Source organism: Hetaerina americana, unplaced genomic scaffold (genome assembly GCF_022747635.1).
Source record: "Hetaerina americana unplaced genomic scaffold, ioHetAmer1.1.p SCAF_6, whole genome shotgun sequence".
NCBI classification, from domain to species: domain Eukaryota; kingdom Metazoa; phylum Arthropoda; class Insecta; order Odonata; family Calopterygidae; genus Hetaerina; species Hetaerina americana.
In genome coordinates this window covers 8,427,432-8,455,210 of record NW_027287205.1, presented here as the reverse complement: position 1 = coordinate 8,455,210, position 27,779 = coordinate 8,427,432, and the positions used below count along the sequence as shown (strand labels likewise).

Sequence of the window (27,779 nt, the reverse complement as noted above, 5' to 3'; positions counted from 1 at the left end):
ATTATTTTTAAGCCAACTAGTTGATAAACTTAAAGATGATGGCATTGCTTATGGATGATACTCATGTATTCGGAAAATTTTACTGTGTATTTTCTCATGCACACTACCATCCTTTATCTTTCTATAAAGGCTACAGACAGAATTATCTACCAATACCAGGATTATATTCACTAATCAGCAATAGTAGGTGGTTAATTTAAGTTTATTTAGTTTATCAACCAAAGCCAACCATGTTCAATTAACCAATATGAAAACAATGAACTAAAAGTAAAAAAACAGGTTTTGTTTCATTTAAGTGGGAATGTTACAGTCATTAACTCAAAAATACCATTGGAAACATTCTCTTTCCCTTGCATTGATGTGGAATCAATCAAATATGCAAGTCTCAATGCCGTCATGTAATGCCCCAATTGTGTTTTCTGCAATTATGTTCTCCCCCACAGTTGCTCAGTATTCAGAGTGCATGATCCTGATGTAAATTCATAAAGTCAATGGACTATAATAATCAAACTGATCTACAACCTAACTCGTCACCTTGTAACTGATAAATATAATTTTTTTCCTGGAGATTTTAGAATATATCACTAAAAATTTTGGTAGAAGCCAAAAAATGGAAGCATAAGAAATAAATGGACATAGTAAAATGCACAAGTGTCTCTTTTCACAATATATCACTCAAAAATATTTTTAGCATTTGGGGAAATTTGTTTGAATGAGAACCCATCCCTCGTATAGGAGCATATTTTGTCTTCCTATTAATAATTTTGCTCCTTTTATGTCTATGCAAAACTATCTTTTGAGACTGTATTTAAAGTGCATTTTATCAATGCAAGTGATTTAACTTGTAGGTATTTTGATGCAGTTAAACTTTACATTGTAAAACTGTGAATCTTGATGTTAAATTAATTTTACCCAGCATGACTCATACATTTTAATATACTATTAATGCTTTGTATCTGGGTAAAAAGTCAACAACAGTTAGCTGAATTGAATCAAATAATCTTGGAGAGGGAAGAGCATGAAATGAGATAGGAATGAAAAGTAGTAGTGATTTCATAAAATCAGTTAGGTTTACAGATGATCAATCTTGAGTAAGCCAGTCAGTCAAGGATTACAATCATTGCCAAGCAAATTAGAAAATCAGTTTGAGAGACATAGTATGAAAATTGCTTTAAGCAAAACAAAGGTCATGACATTTTCAAAAATAGTGAGACTGCATGAAACATAAAAATCGGAGGGTATAAACTAGAGTAGGTGGAATGATTCACCTATCTTAGAAGTCTTTTAGATTAAGATGATCAAAATATTAGTCATATCCGAAGAAAAATTCCATCAGGCTAAGAATCTTTTTTCTGAGAAGGAAGTTCATACAGGGACATGAGAAAGGATGTTAGGAAAAGATAAACAAAAACTTTGATTTGGAGCATAGCTTTTTTGGATGGTTAGGAGACGGCATTGAGGCAAGATGATAGACTATTTGTGGGCACAAGAAGAGGAGATATCAGAGGCTTCTGTGATGTAGGTGTGGGTGAGAATGGAGAAAGTATGATGGATGTAAAAGAAATGAAGTGCTAGGTGTGGTGAGAAGGGAGGAGAGATGGTTTATTGGGAGGCATCCAAAGGAGGCAGGAAAGGTGGATGCACAGCATTTTGATTTGTGTTGGACTTTAGGTTGTGGGGAGGTAGAGAGTAGGCATGCTGGTACAAATTAAAGGAGATAGAAAGTATGTGGAATTGAAGAAGGGCCAATTGCAGTGTAGAGTGTCTGGTTGCATCTTGTTCAGTAAGGATCAGAGGTGAAATGGTAGTTTGTCTGTGTCTATTTAAAACCATCCTTTAAAGAATCTTGGAAAAGTCAAATTTAAAATAATTCATTGGTCGGTATGGCAAGTTTTTGATGATTCCTAGTAACTCCTTCATTGTGCACTTCATTTTGTATGCCCTGCATAATTTCCTTCTTCAGTTCTCAATACCTAGTACTTGCCCTCTTGAAGGTTACATACATATAAAATTCATGCAGAATTGAGATGGTTTCCGATTGTCTCCCTCATTGGTGTTTTTAATGTGATACCATCAATTCAAGGTGCCATGCCATAAGGTCAGATGTCAGATGCAAAACAAAGACTGTATCTGTTCCTCAATGAAAGGCTATTTGTATCTTACCTACCCTTCAACCTCTCTGGCATTTATTTTATTATGAGGAGCAATTATCATAACCCCTACCAGTACAGCAACAGGGTTTATTGAAAAGAGCAAGTCCTGCCTTCCATTATATTAATGTTATACTCCGTGGGAGGGTTTACAATAATACTTGTATATTCAAACAAAAGAAATCATTTTATTACAACTAATATGTACATAAATAGAAATATTTACATCATCACGGCAAGACTAAACACAGTTATTCATTCTTATTTGTTAAAGCTTATATTTACGAAAAGATTCATTCCACAGCCTATTAATTTAATGATTGACAATTCAAAATCTTTTACTCATTTTCTAAAGTAATGAAGATTATTATCTCTGAGCTTACACTATAATACTTAAAAGGAATGCATTAAAATTGTACAATAATTACCAATGAATGCTTAGAATAATAGAACTCAAATTGCAATAAACCTAACAAGACGTTTGTTTAGCAGGTAGGCACTCTTGAATGCACATAGAGCATTTCACAAACATCTAATTACAGTACATTTCAAATATATAATGTCATGAGTTGATTCTTACACATCCAGATATTCCCAATACAGAACTGAAGAGATATTCAAGAGCATAATTTAAAGTTCAATCATCTTTAATCTGAACTTAAGAAAATTTGTACTTTAGTGAAACTTAACAACTACAAATTTATAAGTTAATATTGCTAAGAGTAAAATATTTTGGGGGTCAGACTCAATGCTCCTCAAGTATATCAATAATGATCTTGAACTCAAGAATACCATTTTTTAAATCCAGATTTCATTAAAACAGCTTTCTCCAGCACCATGTGCGCAGTGGGTAATTCTGCATTAAGGAAGGCAATGCAGCCCTCCATCTCTTATCCAACATCTTATGGCTTCCCCCATGAACTAAATGATTGCGATATAGATAATTTCAGCAAAATAACTGGCTAAAACTAGGCCATTTGGGCCACCAATGTTTTATGAACATTGATTCGACATCTTCACTTTTGTAAAAAAATCACATCCTTTCACAATCATAGTCTTTTGTTGTCATAATGACTTGTCTTGTTAATGTCTTTTGACATAGCAGACACTTCGGAGTAATGTTGCTTCACTTGACCAGCATGTAGCGATATTGCCCAATATTATCACTGCCACTTTGTCTGCTGGCTTTCAAGCTCCTGTCTGCAGAATCTGAGAAAGAGGAAGGTTTGCTTTTCTTGGGGCTGTCATGGGGAGGGAGCACAAATCGACTCCTGAGTAATGCATATTCCTCTGCATCTTCATCCTGTAAAATATTGAAGGGTACTCAAACGGTTACAAAGAGTGACTACCATGCTTGATAAAAATATACATCAAATATGTAGCCGAAAATATATATCCATGTAATTCTAATTCTCCTTTCACCCATTTATACTGTTTCCCTAAATGTTCCAGACTGAAGTTTCTGAGATTCCCATCAATCTGGTACTTTTAGAGAAACAAATATAAGCAATGCACGGGAAGATACCAAATGGTAAATGATTGGTCAAATATTAGATGGAATACATGTTTCAGGTGCATGCATACTGTGAATATCTTCAAAAGCATTAATCCTTTATTTCGAAGCTCCTCATTATGTATGAAAATGAATGGTAAGGTTTATTTATGTCAGCTCTTAAAACTCGCAAAACTGGTTTTATAGAAAATGGATTATACACTCCCTTTATTCATTCCATGTGATTAATTAGAATTTTTTAGAAAAGTACACTTTTCACATTTTTCTGCCATTTTTATAAAGGTGGGATTATAGTTTTACAAGAACTCAGAACTATCTGATCAAGTGAAAAGCATACCTTATTTTCCTATGAAAGCAAAGCCTATCACATGGCAAGGAAAAACAAACTACTGGCAAAGAGTGAATATTGATTAAGGATCGCTCGTATGGTTTTCAAAGCCTTAACATATGTTACCCATTGAAAATAATGCACTGTATATAGTTAACGACTTATTTGTTTCATGGTAACACAACATATGTAATTGCCCTCCCCTTAAAGGAGAGTATTGAATCCCTTCCCAGGACTAATCAATGTGAAGGAAACAATAATGGGAAAGTACAGATATGCTTAAATTAAAACATTAAATACTATTGGCAACTCTTGATTTTGTGAAATTAAAAACATATGAGGAAGTCCTTGTATTTCAAATTTGCAATTTTTCAAAAGTAGATCAAAAAGATCAAACGATTTGATTATCTTTACGACTAAGTTTATTGACATTGCTGTATCACAGATAATCCAAAAAATTGATAATTCTCTCATGATTCAGTCATATAGAGTTTACTATAAGCCAAGCTTCAAAAATGCATAAATAGCTTTGCAGGCATGCTTTTCACCTGTTGTTCTTGTCTGGAATTACACTAATTGCTTTCAAACATCACACCATTTGAAAATATGTTTGGTGAATCCCTCACAGCTGCATTGAATTTTTTAGCTTTTGAAAAAATTGCAAATTTAAACAGAGAAGAAAGAACCATTGTGTTCTATGATACCATGAGATTTTAGAGAAATATTTCCACACATATGACAGAAAATGTACAATCATATGGTAAAACAGGTATAGCATTAAAATTTCCTTGACAATGGGTAATGATTCTGGTGTTGCGTAACACATACTAGCCTCCTCTATTGTTAAAAGCTACATTAATCTCACTAAAATTGGTTCTGATGAACTCACCGTGAAATAACGTAGTACACTTGTGAAATTCCCTTGTTTACATTTATTTTCTTAGGTATAAACCTAAAAGATGGCCAAATGGTGTTTTTTATGTAGTACACTACATCCACTCTCAATAAAATTTTGTACCATTCTTAAACTGATGGTGAATTGAAAGGCTATTTACCAATTAGGCATGTAAAAATAATTCTGGGCTGTTTATTTGCAGAATTACTTCCTCAATAATAACATCTATGCAAAACCAAACAGAAACAAGTGCTCGCTTTGCCAGAGTGAAATTCACAGTGTTATGCTTGGCAATGAAACTGGGCTTCTGGTCAATGTACTTCGAATGTCTAACTAAGCCCCTCATTTGTTCCAATCAAAGGATTTTATAAGATTGACATTATAGGTATCTACTTAATAAAAATGAAACATTCTCTGCCATGAGCAGAAGAAGAAAAAGATTAAGAGGCTGAATTTAGGTTATCACTGAAAGGTTTTCCATTCACTACATTAAAAGATTCAATTCCTCTCCTTAGATAAGGGACTTTATTGTGCTCCGTATCATTATTTTTGTTTTAATTGAATATATAAAGATGAATAACAAACTGAAAATAAATCGAAGAGGTAGGCACAATAACTCATCTCAAATTTGAAATACGAGTATTTCACTGAATGGTTACCTTTTCCTTTTCACAATGGATTTGATCGATTTCATTGGTGCTTTGATTGTGCCACATTGGTGCTCTCTGGTGCATCCTGGTGGACAGTTTGCTCACTACGTTCATCTTGCTGAGAGTTGGTAGCGACGCCATCAATATCGTTGGAACCCATTAGGGTTTTTGGATTCAAAGAAAAAAATGCTCAGTCAATGCCGTTGCTTCATTCTAAAATTCCTTTTTCCTTTAATGGAAAGGGTTTTCAGTCATTTGAATGGAAAAAATATTTCTCATTCAATCAAAACAGTAAATATGTTTTCATTATGGGAAATTACTGCAATGAGATTGGTGATATTATGATCAGTCGCAACCAACTCTCAGAGGAACAAAAATAATCCATAGGTTGCTAATTGTAATTTATCTGTTTAATGTGCTCTGATGCCTGCGGTTACTTTGCATCTCCATGGTCACAAGTTAAGAACTCTAGCCCAGATGGGTTTGGCTACTCTAACAGAAAATGACTACAACTTAGTTGTGTATAATATGTGACATGATCAATTTATATTATTCCACCCATATTTCATGTGACAAAAATCTAATAATTACTCCATCCACATAAATAAACTACTCAATTCACCAGAATGGACCATTCAAGAACACATAATTTACTCGAGTAATTCTTTTGTGGGAATCTCGCATTTTGCTGCTACTTTTGGCATACTGACTATGAATATGAACAATTAAAAGCCTAACACATTACTAACTGTGAAATTCACCTTCATGAGAATGAAATTCTGTTTGGTTTTGCTTTCAAGTACTTTGGTAAGCAATAGTCATTTTTTAATTTTAATAATAGGAGAAGGATATTATTACACTCAGACTATTAAAATCTGTTGACTTAAAACAACTTCACAACCATATAAATTAAATTGGTTAAGGATGAATTGCATAAGCAAAGGAGTTCATATCCTGGCCGAAGTAACCATCTTTTGTCATGGTTCCTCCTCCAAAGCCTTGAGTTATTCCTCAAGTAGTACGTAACTGGAGCACAGAGGAATGAAATTTACTTTTGGATAATGTTGTGGTCCATCTCCAGGCACAGGTCCTCCATCTGGCATCACTCTGACCATCATGGGTCCCAAGGGGCGATATGAAATGCTCTCTGGGGGTGAGGCATAGTCCGAAAACTGACTGGAAGCAGATGCCGAGGATCCTTTGTCCCCAGGAAAGTCCACTCTGTCATCACCCTCCCTGAGCAGATTGCTGCCAGTGGATGCTGTCAAATGAAATTAAAGTTCTAAACTTGAATGGCAAAGTTCACCTACAGAGATAGTTATGCATGAATGAATCTAAGCAATAAATATGCAAATTGGTACAATCTGGTGGCCATGACTTGGGCTATAATCCCGCTCGCTAGTGGCGCTAGTTGCCTGAGACCCAATGAGCCGTCTATACTTGGCGGATCGTTGAGCTGTGCGTATGGTGCCAGTTATGTTAGTTTATGCTGTCCTTGCTTTTATTGTTTGAAACCACAGAGTAACGAATCAACGTCAAGTTTTTTGTATATATTCTATTGTTTCAGGCTTCACTTCGTGGAAGTAATTAATATCCATTACTAAAAAAGGAAAGAAAGACTCGTACTTTTCCACAGATTTTTCAAGTTTTTTGGTGAAGTGTGGTAAAGATTATCAAGAAATTACTGAAATGTTGACAGCTGTTTACGGTAATAATGCTCTGAAGAAAACACCGTTTTTAAGTGGATTAAACGTTTCAAAGATGGCCACCAAGGCACCACGGATGATGCAAGGCCGGGACGCCCTTCACCACCTGTGTTGACGACAACATTGATCATGTGCAGTCCCTTGTCCTTAACAATCGTCGGAAAACTGTCCGAATAATAGCTGATGAACTGAATTTAGGAATATCAACAGTGCACACTTTTTGAACCGAACATGATGGATGGATCCTTCACCATGACAATGCACCTGCACATTTAGCATTGATTGCTCGCCAGTTTCTAGCAAAAAATTCAATCACAATCCTTGATCATCCTCCTTATTCGCAAGATCCTGCCCCCTGCATTTTTTTCCTATTCCAAAAATGCAAAAATGTGATGAGGAGACATCACTGGGAAGATGTGGACATAATAAAACAAGGAACAACGAGAAACCTAAAAAGCCTAACTGCCGAGGACTTCCTAGGGTGCTTTAAATAGTGAAATGGAATTAGTGCATTGCAACGAATGGAGAGCACTTTGAAGGGGAAAAAATCGATGTAGACTATATTTTCCAAAACATAGGTTTTTATGGCCTCAGGTTGTGTATTTATTGGACTGGGTAGTAAATCACCTTTAAATATTATTAAAAAATGCATGCTCTGGACGAATATTTGCAACAGATTGCAAAATTGATTTTCTGAATAAGACTTTTCATTAGCTGTACTGACATAGAGGAGCAGAGCATTTTGAATAAATGTGGGTACATACCTGAGGGCATATATAGACAGTATACCTATCAAGTAGGAAGGTATCTATTTGCCAAATTTTTTTGGACTTAATTTTGATACTGACAAATTAATGTAAAATTACATCATCATCTCTAATGGGCGCCTCCCTACTCTTCTATGCATGCAGATAACTCAGTTCATTTTCATGAAGGCATGTATATTACTGCAAAGATAAACTGCGAAGAACACATAACCTGCCTGATGTCTCACATAAGACATTAAATACTCAGCTGGAGGGTACAGGCCAAAAAAAAAGATACACGTAAACAAGCCATTAAATGAGGCATTTGTGGACTTGGACAAAATCTTTGACAACATAGAATGGAACTAGATGTTCAAGATATTTGAAGCACTTGGAAGAGAGTACAATGGCAGAAGAGCAATCCATCACCTCTACAAGAATCAGGTAGCAATCTTGCAAATGATAAGCAGAAGGAAACTGAAAGCAGAAACAAACAAAAGATTTGAACAAAGATGCAACCTTTTGCCAACACTATTCAACATGCATCTATCAGAGACGACACAAGAAGCACACTAATCGGGCCACAAAGGAGTCAAGGTCAATGTTGAGGAAATCAACATGCCTCAGTTTTCAGGTGACATTGGAAAGTACCAGAAACATGAGAGGACCTGCAATCAACTCTGAATGCCATGGATCCAAGTACCTAGGCATTATAATGTGAGTATCGAGCAGATGAAACTAAACTCTTTGCGTGAGGAGAGAGGCTGCAGACAGAGATCAAACTTCAAGGAATGAAACTGGAACGAATGGAATGCTTTCTCTACCTGCACAGTGCTGCAACTTGGGAAGGAAGAGGTTTGACCAACATCAAATGAAGGTTAGCTAAAGCTATGGAGGCACTCATGAAGAAGAGGCAACAGCCTTATGTTGCCAACAAGGAAGCAGGTCATCAAAAATTTTATATAGAGTATGGAACCCAATGGATGAGAGACATGGAATATTAGAGAAGTGCATCAGTGAAAAATAGCAACCTTTGAAACATTGTGATGGAGAGGAGAATGATGAGGATGAAAGGGAAAGACAACGTGAGGTGGTACATAGAAGGGCAGAAGAGGAAAGGACCACTTGGAGACACGTGCAGCAAAGAAGCACTGAATGAATTGGACACACCTTGAGGCACAATGAGTTAGTTAGAAACGTTAGAGAAGAGAAAATGAAGGTACGGTCTTGTGAGGAAGATCAAGAGACAAGTACATAGGACAAATTAGGAAGTACCATATACTGAAAAACTCTCAGTGGATGAGAGAATTAACACTGAATAGAGAGGAGGATGGAGGGCTGCGGTAAACCACCTTTGGATTGAAATACTGGTGATGATGAGATACTATAATGCAACGAATAGCTCTAGTTTGAAAATTATCAGTGGGACTAATTTTTAAAATACATGTGTGTGGTAGAAACTGAGAAATTGTACCTCCTAGTTAAAACCCTTGCTGTAGATTTTGTGCCGCATATAATCTGGAGTGCTTCTCTTTATACATATACCTAGATAACAATTAGTTAGTTACAATTTTTAATTATAAAAGAGCATGAGAAAAATTATTATTTTAACTAAAAGCACAAATATAAGAGATATTACTCTAGTTTAAACAAATCTGTCTTAACTCATGGATGAGATGGGTACTCTAAAATCCAAAAAAATGTTTCAATAAATATAATGGAATAGATTAAATTCAGTTTGACACACTTACGATTGGTTACATAAAAATCCTGTGGCCTTTTTTCATCTGGGATTTCAAAGCTGCCCTTCATCATTGAATCCCAAACTGAAAGAGAATATTAATTGTTGTATGAAAAATGACCAAGACACTACACATAAATTAAATATTCCCATCAGACCAAAGAGAAACAATTTTTTTTTTACATTTTTGAAGTTTCTTAATAAGTTGGTACTTTTATTAGAAAAATTTCTGGCATTGGAGACAGAGAGTAAATAGCTTAAAAAATAGACAGATTAACAGACAATCATAATATTTGAGGAATATGATAGATATAGTTGAGTACTATCACATTACCCACTCCAATATAACAGTTTGAGCATGACTTACTTGCCTTGCCTTTGAGGATGCAAGCAGGCAATGGATAGTTTTGAATTTGGAAGGTGTACTAATGGATAAAAGTCATGATATATAAGATATGGTAATATTTATTTCCCACATTTAATAATGCAAATTAAAGGCAAAAATGAAAGAATCTCCACTTAATGCTTTCATAGAGGTAGTATGGTTTGGTTTTAATAATACTGGTTTGAATTTAGGACTAATATTTCACATGATTACAGTGTTACACATTTATGCATGCTGTACACATTTTCACATTTAGATATATTCTTGAATGATTCATTTTAGAGGCTATTTCCATGAGATAATATAGAGCAGCAGTTATGTCAACACTTAAGGGACAGTATTTATGAAATATATTTTAAATTAAAAACAGAAGATTCAAAGTTTATGCAACTTACTGATGCCACTTGCCCCTCTTTGGTATGGATCCATCGTGTCCAAATGGTGGTCTTCCATTTTTGCTAGATTTGCCATACCATATAAGATGAGGGCCTTATTGCAATCTGAAAATAATAAGAAAATGTAGATTGGATTATTTAAGCAATTTATTAATAACATATTCAAGTTTTCAATAATAAGAATAATTTAAATATTTACATATATATTTGTACGTAAGTAATTTGCTTGCAATGCCCACAAATAATTTTATGTCTCCTTTACAGTCAATGGCTAAGTGATCATTGCAAGAATCAAATCACCCATGAGTCCAGGCCTTGGATTTATGCTCAAAATTGGGAAAAAGGGGCAAACTTATAATTTTATTCAAAGAGTTTCCATATATCGTCAAAGTAAGAATTTTAATGCACTTTTTGTAAATCCACACTTGAGGGTTGATGGAACAGGTTAGTCTTGGGGAATAGAGAGAGAGTTCCTGTTGTGCTAATGAGGCATATTCAAATTGCATAATCAGGTGCAAATGCAAGAGAAGGAAACAAGTTGGGTAATTAACATTACAGTGATAACAGGGCTTCCATTCTATAGCTATTTGATTGAATGAGGTCGAGGAAGATAGCATTCAATGCTAAACTTTTTGTACCCTGCCACATAAATCCACATATATTGATTTAATCCTCAGCCATCTTGATGGGGATACAGAAATTGGAAACGAAATTGATATATCAAGCAAAATAAAAAAAATTATAACACTTATGGAATCAATAGCACCTGATAAACCCTTTAAGGTCATCTCAAAAATATATCTCCTCGTAAAACTGAAATGATATCCCTGCATACATCTAAATCTCCATATTACTTAGTAAGCTGCTGAATAGGCATGCAATAGTGGGTATTTGGCCAACAGCAGCTAGGGAAAATTGAGATTATTATTCATTATAGGTAATATACCAGTTAAGTTAGATTTTTAATGGATACAACCACCAAATATTTCTCTTGTCTCTCCTAAAAAAACAACAAAACCCAGCATCCTACCCAACAACGAGCCCATCTTTATTTCCCTATACTTACTACATCCCTATCATATTTCCGCCCCTTCCTTGTTTGCATAACATTCTCCCCTCTATCACAGTCTCCAACATCCCATCGCCAATTAATATACTTTGCATCTATTTTCTGTAACCTTATGATTTCTGCCAACAACAAATTGAGTAGCTTCAGGCATGATGTGCTGGAAGTCAAATACGTATAATGATTAACTTATCGTAGCACTTTTCCACTTGATAAAATTTTTTAAAAATTTATGAAGTGGAAAAGTGCAATGGTCCGTCATTCATTTTCCCAAAAAGCCTCTCTTCTCCCCCACAACACCCAGCACTACCCCATTTATTTTTCTCTCCATCCACTTCACCTTCTCCATCCTTCACACCCACATCTAAATAGTCTCCAATCTACATCTATCATCCCGCTTCAATGACCATGTTTCAGTGCCATACATGCATAACTATGCTCCATATCAAAGTTTTCACCAGCCTTTTCTTAATATCCTTACTCAACGTCCCTGACATCAACTCCCTCCTCGATGTAAAAGCCTCTTTGCCTAGTGCAACGCTTCTCCTTACGTCCCTACTACTTCTCTCATTTTGGTTTAAAAAATACTCCTGAGACATGTAAACTGTTCTTCCTGTTCTAGTTTTTGCCCTGCTATTTTTATGTTAAGCTTAGCCTTTCTCTTTCTGTGAACTGCATTACCTTTGTTTTTTTTTCACATTTATTCTCATCCCATACCTGTCGCACAGAATTTCCAATGCACTCATCAATGCTTGAAATACCTCTTAGCTAACTGACTAACTAAAGCTTGAACATAAGTGTTAACCCTAACTGATTTTTATGAATTCCCCGCAGACTTTCACCCACAGAAAGTAGGCGGGGAAAAATTGAAATACTATACTATCGCGAATGTTAAAGCCAATTAGCCAATGCATATTTAGTTTCCCATCGGCTAAAACTTGTATGAAGCAAGAAACGAAACGAAAAAGAAGCCGTCGCAAGCGGTAATGATTTGGCTCGGGCGAGAGGGGGGGGGGGCGACCACTGAGTGACTGAGCGACCTTCCCAAGGACGAGGCAATGGACGAGCCAACTGTAAAAAATATTAATCAACTTCTCCGCACTGTCTTGGAGCTGGACTATTAAAAAAAAATAAATGACCATTTGTCGCCAATTCTTGCGGCTGAGGAATTTAGAACATCCGGATAACTGGGATAGCAGACATTGCAGGACTTGGAACCAAGAGATTTTGTGACTGCTGCAGTAGAAGAAAATTCAAGACTGGAGACAATAATCAGTCATCAGCTCAGTATTATTTTCTTTTTGAATACTGGTTTAATTATGCCTCTCAGTATTGTTCCGCCGAAGAGTGTAAACCGCTAGTTCAATATGGAAAATTACGTCACAATGGACCGTGAATGCTGAGCTATATGTTAATATCAGCACATAAATGACGGAACTACTGGAATGATATTTGGATAAAGCTTGTAATAGGTCGAGGGCATTCCAAATGAAAGAATATTAATTAAAAACAGACATGGAGTAAAAGAAACTTGTCCTATTCCAAAGAAACTGCGGGAGATGCCGCAACAGTAACTTTTAACGGAGTCATCCGCTAATGTGCATTTCAATCCAACAATTTCAGAGCGTAAAAATCATTCGCCTTGACTGGGACTCGAACCCAGATCCCTCAATATCCGGTCGAGTGCTTTAGCCACTTAAGCTACCGAGGCGTCCTCTTAAACTCTGAAATTTTGGGGCTTTTAAAGGAACTAGATGTTATGACGAAATACCGTACATACAATGTCACATGTATTCGTAGTCGTGCGCGAGGCGCCACTGTCCACGAGGTTAAAGCCAACTTTTAAACACGTATGGTGTTTTCCCTTTGACAAATTCCAAAGAAACTGCGGGAGATGCCGCAACAGTAACTTTTAACGGAGTCATCCGCTAATGTGCATTTCAATGCAACAATTTCAGAGCGTAAAAATCATTCGCCTTGACTGGGACTCGAACCCAGATCCCTCAATATTCGGTCGAGTGCTTTAGCCACTTAAGCTACCGAGGCGTCCTCTTAAACTCTGAAATTTTGGGGCTTTTAAAGGAACTAGATGTTATGACGAAATACCGTACATACAATGTCACATGTATTCGTGTATGTATAAAAAAGTATGACTTTTCGAGGCTCGCAACCACGAAATTTTACTATCCATTGACTTAAAGTAGACCTATCAGCAGCATTGTCACAATAAATGGCCTTTAAACGACGATGAATCTCAGTAGTAGTCACTTTTTAAGTCACGCTGTTAAACTCGCGTTCACATGGCACTAGAACACGTCTCCATACTTCCGCTTCTCAAAATACACTGGATGAATGTATCGACCTCAAACCTGCGCATGCGTGTTAATGGGGAATGTTACTTCCACATGCCACCAAGAGTACTTCTAAAGGTCATTTTGTTTGTTGTCTATAAGCATGTAAGCAATTAGTTTTCAGCCTACCCTCGTATTAATATTGGTGCGGAAGTGGGCAGTTCCCCTTACTCATGCCCCCTAGAGAAGAAAGCGGCCTACCTGAAAGTGATCGTGGACACGAAAAATGAAGGTGAGCACTCAATTTAAACAGAAAGCTATATTTGGAATGTTTAAGAATAGCCAATGCAGGAATCTCAATACGAAGCGAAAATTTCGCAAGCAGCGGGGTGAAAAAGAAAATTTTTGAGGGATTGAGAAGGCATGAGGGTACACGGAAGTAAAAACCTGTAAAAACCTATCACTGATCAGATTTTACATATGGTGGGATTTCCAATTGATTTGTTCAATGTGACTCGCTACTGTAAACAAACGACAAGCGGTGCGGCCTTCCAAAAACTGCAGATCGAGGCGTACTGCCCTAAGGTGTGTGTGTTATTACAGCAAGCATTTGGCTTCCCGGCGGTGTTGAATATTTTTCTAGAGGTATCTCGATCCCTACTTGAGGTGCTTTGTGGAGGGCACTTCTAGTGAGTACGCCGTCCGTCGGGTGGGACGTTAAGCTGCGGACCCCTCGGCGCCTTTCGTAAAAAGTAGGCTAATGGCGACGCCGGGTTTCTCTCCACCCTTCATCCTTTCCTGTCCATCCCCTAGGGCGCAAATGACCTCAGCTGTCGGTCGCCTCCCCTAAATACTACTACTTGACTTCCCCCACTGCTTCGCTCGCTACACGCAAATGTAAATTACTTTCTGCATAGAAATAGCAGAAACAAAATGATCGAAGGAAAGACCGGGGTATTCGAGTTGGATTAGTTAGTCTTTATTCCCTTCGTTCCTCTCGCATGTTAGACGAACAAAATACAGTGACTCCTACGCACAAGGAACCAAACCAGGAAAAGATAATTAATTTCCTCAATGATTCGTGAACGGAAAGGATTTAGCATTTAACCTTCTCACCAACTCCTCAGGAGGAGCTGGGTGAAAACTCCAAGGGCAAAAGATGTTAAATACTATATACTATAATAGCTTAAGTAAGATCGTTTACAATCTTGCAATACGAGTTCGACTTATTTACCATCCTATTATGAATACCTATGCAGGATCTACTTGTATGTACGGTTGGTTAAAGGTGTCAAGTATGATTCATGATAGGCTGTAACGAGGAATTTTTGCTTAATGCCCTATTTTAAATATTGTAGCGAACTATGCGGCTTACCACCATTATATTCTTAATATCACCGACCTTCTTTCTGATAAGTAATAGAATTGTTTCACAATAGCAATTTACAGCTTAAGTTCAATTTTACAGGAAAAAAGACACCTTATATAAATCAGCGTCACTTTCTGTCAGTCAGTACGTATTCAAAGCCCAGATCCTACGAAATTTAGTTTTTTTCAAATTACGCCAAAAACCCGCCCTGGCAACGGTTGAACGGCCAAGAATCATTGCTGCATCGCGTCTGCTTCCCAACACCGTTTCGCAATGTGAAATGTTGTGCTTTACTCTAATTACGTACGTTTCGTGACTGAATTTAACTGAAATTGTGGTTCGAGCTCACGAACGAGATTTTATTATGCTTTCTCGTTTTGATTTAGCCATTACATAACGATTTCTTCGAGTTTTCACTTGAAGAAATACCAATTATCTTCCTCTGGGTAAACGTAAATAGAACAAACCAAGAAGTAGAAATAATTTTATATTGTTGGCATGAAGGTTAATAGAAACACCTAAATAAAGAAAGGATAAGATAGGAATGCATAAATAAAGAATGGATAAGGCTTGTCTTGTTTCTCAATACTTTTGCCAAAGTATTGAAGCGAGCGTTTATCAATATCGTAGGCCACCAATTATAAAATTGGTGTTGAGCAGCCCTCCACCAATTCCTTCCCCGGGATGATCTTGTCTTGCCTAAATATTTCTTCTCTTGACACATGGGTTGTTTGTTCCATGTGCATCTCATGCATCTCTTTAATTCAACTCGCTCACTTTTTTTAGATAATTTAGTACCCTGCAAGCCATCGCCAGGGTGCGTGGCAGGGGGTGAATACAAACCAGAATATGACCTCTACCGCGGTCGGACAATGTTATACTGACCCCTTATCGTTCGTGGAAAAAGTGGCATCTCAAATCCATCTGTTCTACCCTTAATCTCTCTACATTTATTGACATGATCTCGCCTACCGCAGTACGATGGGGGCAATAATAAATTTTCAACATCACTTCTAAAGAGACTTCCTTCCAATTAATGCGAGAGTTTCAATCTATAATTTAACCTTCGCTCTGTTGAGTGATTCCCAGCCAAGCTGCTCTAATATTTTGGATACGCGACTAAGTTTATCATGACTAAGTTGTACAAATCTAGCTCCCCTACGCTGCACGCGATCCAATACGGCAATCAATCCAACTTCGCGAGGATCCAATATGCCCGCAGCATATTCTAAATGAAGCCTAAACAGCGAAAGATAACATTTATCTTTGACCTTTTCATCACATTTACCCAGTACTCTTCTAATTTTGCCCTTGGCGATGTCTTGGCCGGGTCATCACGTGTCTTAACATATATCCTATAAGTGATGCTGTATCCTTATCAATATTTGCATCGAACTTCTTTCTTCCCCTTACCTTCGCGGAACCTCTCCGTTTGTCATTCGATTCGTCCTTCACCATACTTGTACATCATCACATTTGCAATGCTCCCTATCTTTCCTTTTCTGCTGCTACCGTCGTTTATGTCTCACTACCATTAGAAAAGCATGCAAATAATTAGTCAGGGTGACCACTCCCGTCTAGTTTCCCATGCCAGACTTCTTCCAGGCAAACCAGCATTCTTGTTTGCCGATTTTTATCCCCAGTGTTTTTATCCCCACATACTTGTAGACCACCAACAAAATTACCTTCAGAAGCACTCCTGGTGGCATGTGGAAGTAAAATTCCCCCTCAACACGCATGCACAGGCTTGAGGTCGTTATATTCTTCCAGTGTATTTTGAGAAGCGGAAGTATGGAAACGTGTTCTAGTGCTATGTCAACGCGAGTTAAACAGCGTGCTGTTATCGAATTTTTAACTGCTGATAATGTGGCTCCTACTGAAATTCATCGTCGTTGAAAGGCTATTTATGGTGACGATACCTTTGATATGTCTACTGTAAATCGATGGGTAGTAAAATTTCGTGGTTGCAAGCCTAAAAAAGCCATTATTGTAGATGAAACACGCAGTGGACGTCAGATCACTGCGACACACGATAAACATCGCAAACTCGTCGAAGATTTGATTCAAAATGACCGGCGAATCACTCAAAAGCGTATCGCAAACAATATTGAAATATCCAAAGGAACGTGTTGGCTTCATTATTGAACAAATGCGATACCGTAAAAATGTACACAATGGGTACCACGCCGTCTCACATACGAGAGCAAACAAAACCCTCCTTAGTCCCCCGATCTTGCGTCTTGTTCATTTTATTTTTTTCCTAGATTCAAGAGACACCTCAATGATAATCATTACACCTCGGACGATGAGGTTAAGGCAAAAATTTGATAACAGTATGTTGTTTAACTCGCGTTGACATAGCACCAGAACGCACCTCCATACTTCCACTTGTCAAAATAAACTGAATGAATGTGACGATCTCAAATCTTCGTATGCGTGTTGAGGGGGAATGTTATTTCCACATGCCACTAGGAATACTTCTGAACGTAATTTTGTTTGTGGTCTAAAAGCATGTGTGCATTAGTTTTCAGCCTACCCTCGTAGATTTGGTATGTATTTCGAGGATCATCTCCTCATCGATTCTCGTGCCACTGGTCACACCGAAATCCGACGTATCCGACTAGTAATGGCAATAAACGGGTTCATCGTTCCCGTTAATAATTCCTATCACATTATTCAGATTCTCACATCATAACACCGATTTTTTTGGAATAATTCGGGCAGTTTCCAAAATTTTGAAGAATGATTAATTCACAACTTTTTCCCGGCAGTGTGACCTCTCTGTTAGTCACAGTTATGTTTCTGATCCACCAAGTCCATTCGGGCACTCCCGAAGTCAAGTTTTTACCCTTCTACCAAAAGTAGCAAATTTAAAGAAAGTAGTAGGAATGATTCAGCTTTCGAAAATTTAAAAATACGCGCATCGATAAGTATTATTAAGTGCAATAATCGTTGGATGTATTTCCAGTTAGGATTCCTGCTTATCAGGAAGCAGTAGTTCTCCGTGCAATAATAGACCACCGTTGGAAGTCAGCGCAACGGAAAATTGCAGCATTAGAAAATTCATGCTATAAATATTTTTCCAACTGTTCAAATTGCAAAATACGTTCTCGTTAGCACGTGATGCAGAGGAGTATGATTAACCCGGAGACATTATGGAATATGCAGGCTGGAGCCCGAACTCGAAGGCCGGTTTCAGTGACTCCATTCCAATAGGTTTGAGGTCAGAGCCCAACCGCATGAATTGCCGCTTGCCTTCCTACAAGCGTCGCCATAACACGACACAAAAGCTGCAGTGGGACCTTTGAAAATCTTCCGTCTTGAACCTCACTGCGTTAATATCCCTCAATATAATCATATTATTATTTAAAGTGAGAAATTTTACAAGTAAACTCTTACCTTTCAGCGATTTCGGAAACGTTAACCAACAAGCATCGAGCACGGATATACGAGGCCTGCCCAATAAATACGCGAACTGAGGCCATTAAAACCTTATTTTGAAAAATTTTGTCCACATCGATTTTTGTCCCCTTCAAAGTATTCTCCATTCGTGGGCTATGCACTTATTTCATCTTCTTTTCCACTGTTCAAAGCAACCTTGGAAGTCCCCGGCAGTTAGGCTTTTTAATTTTCTCGTCGTTTGTTGCTTTATTTTGTCCACATCTTCCCAGTGATGTCCCCTCATCACATTTTTTCATTTTGGAAATAGAAAAAAATATCTGGCGAATAAAGTGGATGATCCAGGATGGTGATTGAAATTTTTGCTAGAAACTGGCGAACAATCAATGCTGAATGTTCAGATGCATTGTTCTGCCGAAGGATCCATCCATCACGTTCGGTTAAAAAAGTGTGCACTGTTGATTTTCCTGAATTCAGTTCATCAGCTATCACTCGGTCAGTTTTTCGACTATCAGTGAGTACAAGGAACCGCACACGATCAATGTTGTCGTCAACAAACACAGGTGGTTGAAGGTCGTCCCGGCCTTGCATCATCCGCGGCGTCTTGTCGGCCATCTTTAAAACGCTTAATCCACTTGAAAACGGACGTTTTCTTCAGAACATTATCACCGTTAACAGCTGTCAACATTTCAGTAATTTCTTGATAACTTTTATCACACTTCACCAAAAAACTTGATGTTGATTCGTTGCTCCCCGATTTCATCAATTTCCATTTTCGAAGGACAGTGAAAACAAGGACAACAGAAACTAATATAACTGGCACCTAACGCACAGCTCGACGATCTGCCAAGCACAGACGGCTCATTGGATCTCAGGCAGCTAGCACTACTAGCGGGCGGGGATATAGTCCGAGTCATGGCCGCCAGATTTCACCAGTTCGAGCATTTATTCCACAGACCACGTATATCTGAGCATTTCGTTTACTGCTAGTTGCTGATTGTAACAACAATTTATCACTCATTCTAGTCTGCCCACGGTTGTCTTCGTAGGTGTGTACTAAAGTTATCCTTCAGTTTTAGTTTATTTTTTACCACCACATCATCACCTCGATTAAAGTGAGTTCTTGATATCGAGTTTTAGGTATTTAATTCGGTGGAAGGTGATTGTGCATCTGATAACTCATTGAGAAAAACTAAAAACTTCTGAGAAGTGAATCTATTTGAGCCTCTTCTTCAACCTATGACCAGAAAAGGTGTGATAACTTGCTCAGCCATCTCGCCATCTTCCTAAACCCTGTTGTGGACAGGCGAGGTAGTTTGCGACTCCTTATTCACACCTCAGCCACACTAACAGTACATAGTATTTATTAGGGGAGGTAACCGAAACTCATATTCATTTGGTCTATCGGAATATTGGAGTATTTTCGGGATTCATATAAAATACAATGGAAAGTAGGCCGGAAGTGTGGGTAACGTCTTAACCCCAAGGGCACCAAGGTGTTCATAATATAAAGTCCCATTAGATGTATGGAGTGCTGTACTCTAAGTAATATCCAAACGGTACTCATGAGAGCACTGGTGGACAATCCAGTGAAAAATCCACCATCATACACCTGTATGGATACTAGATGTATCCCAAAAGTGGTACGACTTTTTTCACGGATAGACGGACGGACGGACGGGCGGCGGTTTCTCTGGCTTGGTTCGAGGGAGGGGAATATTAGGAAAGGCTGGAGGCCGGTGGTGTTTGGCTCCCAGCCTTTGTGGAGTGCGGATCGTTCGTTTGCGAAACCTCTATAATGTGACCTCGTTACGCTCCGTCATGGGATGGCTATTGGAATAGCGGCACGGGAGTCAAATTTTGCATGAAACTGGGCAAAACTGGGAAAGAGACTCATAGCATGCTCAATGCAGCTTATGTTGATAACGCCATGGGCAGATAGATAGTTTTTGAGAGGCACAATTTGTTTCGAGAGGGTAGAGAAAATGTTGAAGACTCCGAAGGTGCAGGACGCCCTTCGGCCACAAAAAGTGACCAAAATCTTGCAAGAGTGAAGGCTTTGTTGGTCAGGGATCTCACGTTAAGTGTTCGCATGGTTTATACTAACTTGACATCCCTGAAAGTGATGTGGATTGAATTGCTACGGAGAACATGGGCATGAGAAAACTGTTTGCGAAGTTGGTTCCGCGAGTGCTCTCGGACGAACAAAAGGAAACTCGTACGCGGATCTGCCAAGAGGTTCTCTACCATGCGAGTGAGGATCCAAATTTTTTAGACAATGACCCACCAGACTTCTCCCTCTTCCCCCGTCTAAAAATCCGTGTTGAAAGGACGTCGCAATGGTTCGGTGGAAGCGTTACAACAGACCGTGATGAAGGAGCGTGGCAGTATTCCGGGCGCCGCCTTCCAGAAGGCGTACGAGGCGTTGAAAATCCGCTGGCAGCGATGAGTAGACGCACAAGGGTGCTACTACGAAGACGTTTGAGTGAATATATCAATTCTGGCGAAACATTTTTTTTAATCAACTCGGTCCTATTACTTTTGGGGCGGATCTTGTATGTACCCGGATTTTCGGCTTCGGAGGTCAGTATCATTACCAGGCAACTGTATATCTATCGTGGATGAAGATCAAGATTGGAAGAACAATAACTGAAGTTTGCTGGCCTGCATGCATGCCTACTGAGACTTAAGTACAACATTTTAAAATTGAAACCATGTCACCAGCATTTTGCGCACAGTGGATCTCTTTCTGCTTCACATCCGCCCAGCCGCTTAGTGCCGACTCATCATTCCCCGCTCACAGGCGATTTCCCCCGACGACGAAGGCAGCATGCCTCCCATTACGCCCTTTAAATATAGTGTTTCATGATCTAGCGGAGACGCTGGCCGCGGATGCGCAACCTTGGGATCCCCTCGGACTTGAGGTGGGGAAGACGCAAGAGCACGCAAACTTGGCTCAATGCGAGACGCCCTTGTTTTTCTTCGGCGGCTACAGAGGCTCACGTGGTGCGCATGGCTGCGAACTTGAAGGCTGCCTCGGGTTCGCACGCTCCTTTAAGAAGCCGTGACGTGACCAGGACGATCCTCCAAAGATTAATATCCAGGTGAGGGAAGATCCGTGAAAAAAGAATCACTAGACCTGACCAGGATTTCAAAGCGGATATCCCAGTTGCCTGTAATGGCGAAAACTCATATGCATGTGAACCACTGCAAGCGACTAAGCGGAACTGCATTTGAGACATTACCATCGCAATTAATTATCGCAATCAATTTTCTAGAGATTATAGATGATAAAAACCTTGTTCCGCACCAATGTTCCGGAACACCCTTACCAAGGTTTTGTTGCAACTTGGACGCTTTAACGCAAATGGTTGTCAATTGTGCATGCCTTGATTTATCCGATCGACACCAAACTACCCCATGCAAAGAGCAGTGAGTTAAAATCAGTACAATAAGAATGGTCTGGTTGGGTATTCCACCAATATTAACAGTCTCAGACCATTATACAACATCTTTGAAAAAATATTTCTCAATTGATTCGTCAAGATTCCGAACTGATTAAAGATGCTGAATTGTCACTTGTCAAACTTTATATTTATTTTGTGTTTATAAGTGGGCGTCTACCGCTCAGAGTTGGGTTTTAAATGGTTTCTGAAAACTAAATACACAATTCCGTGGTATTCCAAGGAAATTACCATATTTAAACAATGTTTGGCATATAACCTCAACAATGCAAATCTTTAAACGGCTCCGATAGTTTTCCCTCGATCCATATGAATGCTTTGAGTTGGTTACAATTAGGTAATACTGCCCTTTTATCCGGTTAGAAATACCTCTCCCCTCTCGATTCCTAGATAACTTAGCATTTTCTTTACTATAATATGCTTCAGTAGCCCACTTCACTTGTTATTCAATTTTTTCTCTTCCCAATTCTATGTAGAAACATTAATTTTTGCTATCTTCTAACCTGATTTATTTTCTACCTTATGTCCCAACTACATAACAAGAAATATTCCAAAATATCTTCCTTTAACCTACCATCATAAAGTTTACGCTTCAGGACAAAATCGCGTGTCTTTCCACATCAGTATTTTGATTATATTTTGTCCCTCCCCCCACATACTTAAGGGTACCGATAAGTCATAACTTCTTTTTCAATGAACATCCATAAATTACTCATGAACGCATTCCCTCGGTGAACACTGAATAATTTATTTAGATTATGACAATTTACATCCCCCACCATGTTGAATAAATCGCTTTCATTAATATTTTTCTTTCTCGGAATATATAATAATCTTATCTCTTTCTATTTACACGAGTTTCCTTTTGAAGTGATGTGGATTTCATTGTGTGCAAATACAGCCACAATAGATTTCACCTTTTTTTCATTTCAAGTCCCCTCCGTACGTAAAATGTTTTCAATTTCTTTTACTCTCAGCCTACGTTGCCTTACTACGTCTCTCAGATTACTGGTTTTCCTTGGCGCCAACACATCCGAGACAGTTAACTTAGATGGAGCTTTTGTGCAGAAAACAGAGCCGGACGTATCGACTCCAGAATGGCTCAAAATTACGCGAATTTTGCACACTCAATAATCCATAGGATTGAAAACATTTAATTGGGTAAATGGCGATAAACAGACGATCGTCTTGGGAGCAACGATCTACGATAGGAATACCAAGAAAAGGACAACAATCACATCATAAATATACATTATTTTAACCGCATGAAAAATCGCAAAATTTCTCGATACGCTAACATATTCACCTAATGATTTAGCCAGGCTTCGATACATAATAGCATATTTATTGCGATTAAAATATACTTTTCCTTTTAAACATTTTATAAAATGGGGAATAGCTGCATAAAAATCTTAAGATTACCCCTGCATCATTCTTTAATTCAGCGTTTCAAGAGTTTTTATAATGTCCCTTCCTTAGATGCTTTATTTAATTTAACCACTGCGTTCGCTCATTATTATGCAATTAGTCTTATCTGCCCTTTTGGTATTCCTTTCAATCCTTTCATTTTTCCAAATAATTCCATAATCTCTTAATTTTCCTTCCAAGTTGGAGGGATTTTCTTCATCCCAAGGACACCAACTTAGCTCAGCCACACTGCCCGAATATACTTCAATGGAAGGATATTTTGCATGCAAAACTCACCGTGGAGGTCAGGTAAGAGCGTTGAATTTTCGAGTTATTTCCAAATGCATGTGTTTTTATTTAAAAATGCACGCATTTTTTATTGGCTGAAAGAGGAAAAAAGGGAGCATTTGGCGTGATTGTCTCTATGGGTTACGGAGCGATTGGAGCATACGGCGAGATATAGGGAATATTTTGCAGTCTTAATTCATCTCGCTGTGACGAAAAGCTCTAAACCACCCTTGCGCCTGGATTTTAGCGAATCTCTTAACAAATATCGCAATTCTGAACCTATGGAAACACTGCAAAGCGACAATTCTGGGGGTATATTTATAAATGGACTAGTTTTGTTGATTTTCAATCCTAAATAGGGCTAAATTGGAATGTTTTTGATATCCCCCTCTCTAGCAATTTTTATATGTCTTCACGTTTTCTCATTCATCCATCATCACTCTGATGAATTTAGTATAGACATTTTTAATTCCCAATCCATTCCTCTTTGCAATAGGCTTGATTTTTTTTACATTTTCCGATGAAGTTAAAAAACTTCAAAAACTAACAAATCCAGATTTAATAAAATAAAGTTAAATTAACAGCAGCGCACGGACGTGGATCGGACGTGGTGATTTACCGCTAAAAAAATCACTTGTACTTGACTGGATTGACCGCTCTGATTTCTCGACGCTCAGCTGGATGAGCAAACGGAATACGCCATTGGAGCGACCACCACCAATGGCAAGACATCTTACAAACCAAACGCATTCACCGACTGAATGAACCCAGTGGACTGCAATCCCGAAGAATTGACGCCCTTCACGCTTTGTAAAATACTTTCCCCTCCATGCCTGAAGCCTAAATGGGATCCACGATGAATTAAATTACGTAGAGAATGATTGACGACCAATATGCGCAAGAGAGCAATGAGGATCTGATTCCATGAGATCATCCTTCGTTGTGTAACCTCTCACACTATTGGTGCAAGAGAAGAGAGTGGCCGAATGCGAGTTCTCCATTGCCAGTTGCAGAACTGCTGTGCATAATATCCAGGAGAAAATTTCGGAAAAAATGATCAAATGAGCACAAACACAATCGACGATAAAGGATGAAAATTATACGATAATTAGAGTTATAATACATTCCAAGAAACTGCGGGAGATGCCGCAACAGTAACTTTTAACGGAGTCATCCGCTAATATACATTTCAATGCAACAATTTCAGAATGTAAATATCATTCGCCTTGACCGGGATTCGAACCCGGATCCCTCGATTTCCAGCCAAGTGCTTTAGCCAGTTAAGCTATCGAGGTGTCCTCCGGGTTCGAATCTCGGTCACGGCGAATGATTTTTGCCATATGAAATTGTTGCATTGAGTTATAATAGTTTAGTCTAATGAGTCACATTTTCAGAGCAAGGAACCGACGTTGGAATATATTCGCGAGACAAGGCATCAGCCATAAGTACAAAGAGTAGCATTGCGTATGCCTGGAAAACTTTTCAGACAATAATTTACCAATAAATCGTCTTCTGAGTCTCAGCTTATGAAATTTTGCATAAAGAAATGACTCGGCAGGTTTTAAACTGAAGTTTAAGTTCTTGATAAATTGAATACGCGGAATTTCAAAACCAAGAATCTGCATTTGTGACCTAAGTTGATACCGGTCTTTTACAGTACACGAGGAGGCACTTCCGAGTGTTCATGATATTTTCGTTCAAACGAAATTTTTTGCTCAATATATTCGCTTCACTTCATGCTTCTTTTTCGTTCCTCACACAAGGTTTCAATTGGCAGCCCCTGCAGCTCCTTTATTGAGAATACGAGTTGACGCCAGGTTTCTCTACCCAGCGTTCTTCCCTCTTCACTCCACAAATCCTTTCTGGACCCAGTCCTACAATCCACCTGAATGGTTGCTTGCATGACCTTAAAATTTCGAACGTCTTCAAGGATAAGAAATCCTGTCATATTATTTGGTTCGGAAAACACCTTTTACTTTCCATCATTTTGCATCAGTACGCTAGGAAGGTTTAAGTTTAGGGCAATAAGTACAAATTGTGAGCTCACCAGGCATGCTTGACTCTCCACAGTAGCCATCAACTTGCTTGACGAACATATTGAATAGCCGGCTCATCTGAAACGAGAAACAAGAAAGGGAAATTCAATTAGCATTTTAGAATTTTCGCAAGGAAATTAATTCCCGGCCAATCAATATTTTTCCATCACAAGTCACAGGAATTATTTTGTTTCCGGGAAGTTTTTACCCTCATTACATTTCTTCCATCATATATACGTGCTTTAAGAAATACGATCGCACGATTTTCTTGATGCAAATAAGAGCTTGGGGCAAACATCACCTTCTGAACTTGCGAGACACTGACAAGTGCCCTTTAGCAATATATCAAATCAACCGTGCAACTTCCTTGTTAGCGCAATCACGTGGCGTCCGACCACCAACAGAGATACCTATGGCATTTACATGGACACAAGTCACAATAGCTCAGGCCACACTTTTTGTTTGGGCTCCCAACGAAGACCACTAACTTAATCACGTTCATCGAGAGCTGTTCAATTCCGAGTAAACAGGGCGTCGATATCCGGCCTGTTTCTATCGATAAATTTGAGAGTGAGCACCAATATTTCTTTCCTCACTAAATAAGGGAATATCACCACGTGAAAAATGAAACTGAGGTGCACAGTACTCCTACGGAAATTACTTGGTATGATTGCAGTTAAACAACTTCAAATTCCAAAGAGAAATTAACTGTCAGCGAGTTTGGCGGTTTCTTTGGAGGATCGTGCCTTAAAATGTGTATTAGGGCGTAAAAAGAGTACTTCCCGCACAGAATCCCCTCGATTGTATTTCATTTTTTGCTTGACTAATATTCAGCATATTCTAATAAGTGAGGTAACTCAAAAATTCACCATGAAAATAATGGCCTGCCTTCCTCCAAAAAGGTGAACTTTAGGGCACGTGTTCTTCCATTCGTAGCGTCAGTGTCGTCCCGTGACCACACCTTATTACGTTGCAATTAATCGCCAGCAGCGTGGAACGAGAGCTGAAAACCGTACATCACGTAGGCATCCGTTTCGGTTTTAAATGGGGGAAGATGAATTAGAGGCAATCTTGATCAATTAAAGCAAAAAGCAGACCGAAAAGAAGATGATTGATCAGATTGTTACACCTAGTGCGAGAGAAAACCCTGTCTTCAAATTAGGACTGTCCAGAGGACGAGTCATAGCAAAACAGAGTAACATTATTACCAAGGAATTAACCGATAAAAAAGGCAACTGGCATTGGGGTGCCCATTATTTTGTTTCCGGTGCCATTCGAATATCCATAATATGCAATTATCTTCAACCTGGCAAATTTAACTTGTATTCTCAATAAAATAAATGCGAAATTCTCTCATCTGACGGACAAATATTTTCCACAAAGTAATTGTCGAAATAAATAATATAATTTGGTTCTCACCATCTTGAAGTTGCCTCTTGAAGCAGTGGATCTCTATTCGAACTGTGGTTCAAGAAAAGGAATAATTGTTTGTAGAAGCTTTCGGACTTTCGGAGCTTTCTCTTTACTTAGGAGAATGTCCCAGACTAATGTAATATTTTTCACAAAAAGAGTAATTATAATCAAATATTCAATTGAAATCGTTCGCGACATTAAAACCTAGGCATTATTCATGGGTGCATGAAACTCCCTGAAAGTTTATAGGACCGTCAAAGTAATCAAAGTTAATTTGCAAGTCGCCGTTTGGCCAAAGAGAGCCATGTGATGGCAATAAATCTGTGCCGAAATGTCACGTCTTCACTTCACAGGATGAGAGAAAAAGGTTCTGGATTGTGCGAAGCGCACCCTCAGCGAAGGAATTATCCCTTACCTGCACCTACATTTTCCCTTAAAACCTGATTTTCCATGCTATGCTCTAAAATGTTGCCGCATGCTCTCAGGCTGCATTTGATGAAGACAAAGAAATGAAGTTGGTATGCACATTCCGCACGC

At 38.5% G+C, this 27,779-nt stretch overlaps 1 protein-coding gene across 1 annotated transcript in view; it reads right to left on the bottom strand.

Moving 5' to 3' along the window:
• Positions 1–3,177: 3,177 nt before the first annotated feature.
• The window catches only part of Reg-5 (Rhythmically expressed gene 5), an 82,371-nt gene continuing 57,769 nt past the window's right edge, over positions 3,178–27,779 (bottom strand). Inside the window, exons 2-6 of the mRNA XM_071593632.1 lie at positions 25,841–25,907; positions 10,510–10,614; positions 9,740–9,814; positions 6,589–6,797; positions 3,178–3,453 (exon numbers count right to left, since the gene is read on the bottom strand). Of these exons, the coding sequence (XP_071449733.1) occupies positions 3,277–3,453; positions 6,589–6,797; positions 9,740–9,814; positions 10,510–10,614; positions 25,841–25,907 (633 nt within the window). The 3' untranslated portion in view covers positions 3,178–3,276. The remainder of the gene's footprint in view (positions 3,454–6,588; positions 6,798–9,739; positions 9,815–10,509; positions 10,615–25,840; positions 25,908–27,779) is intronic.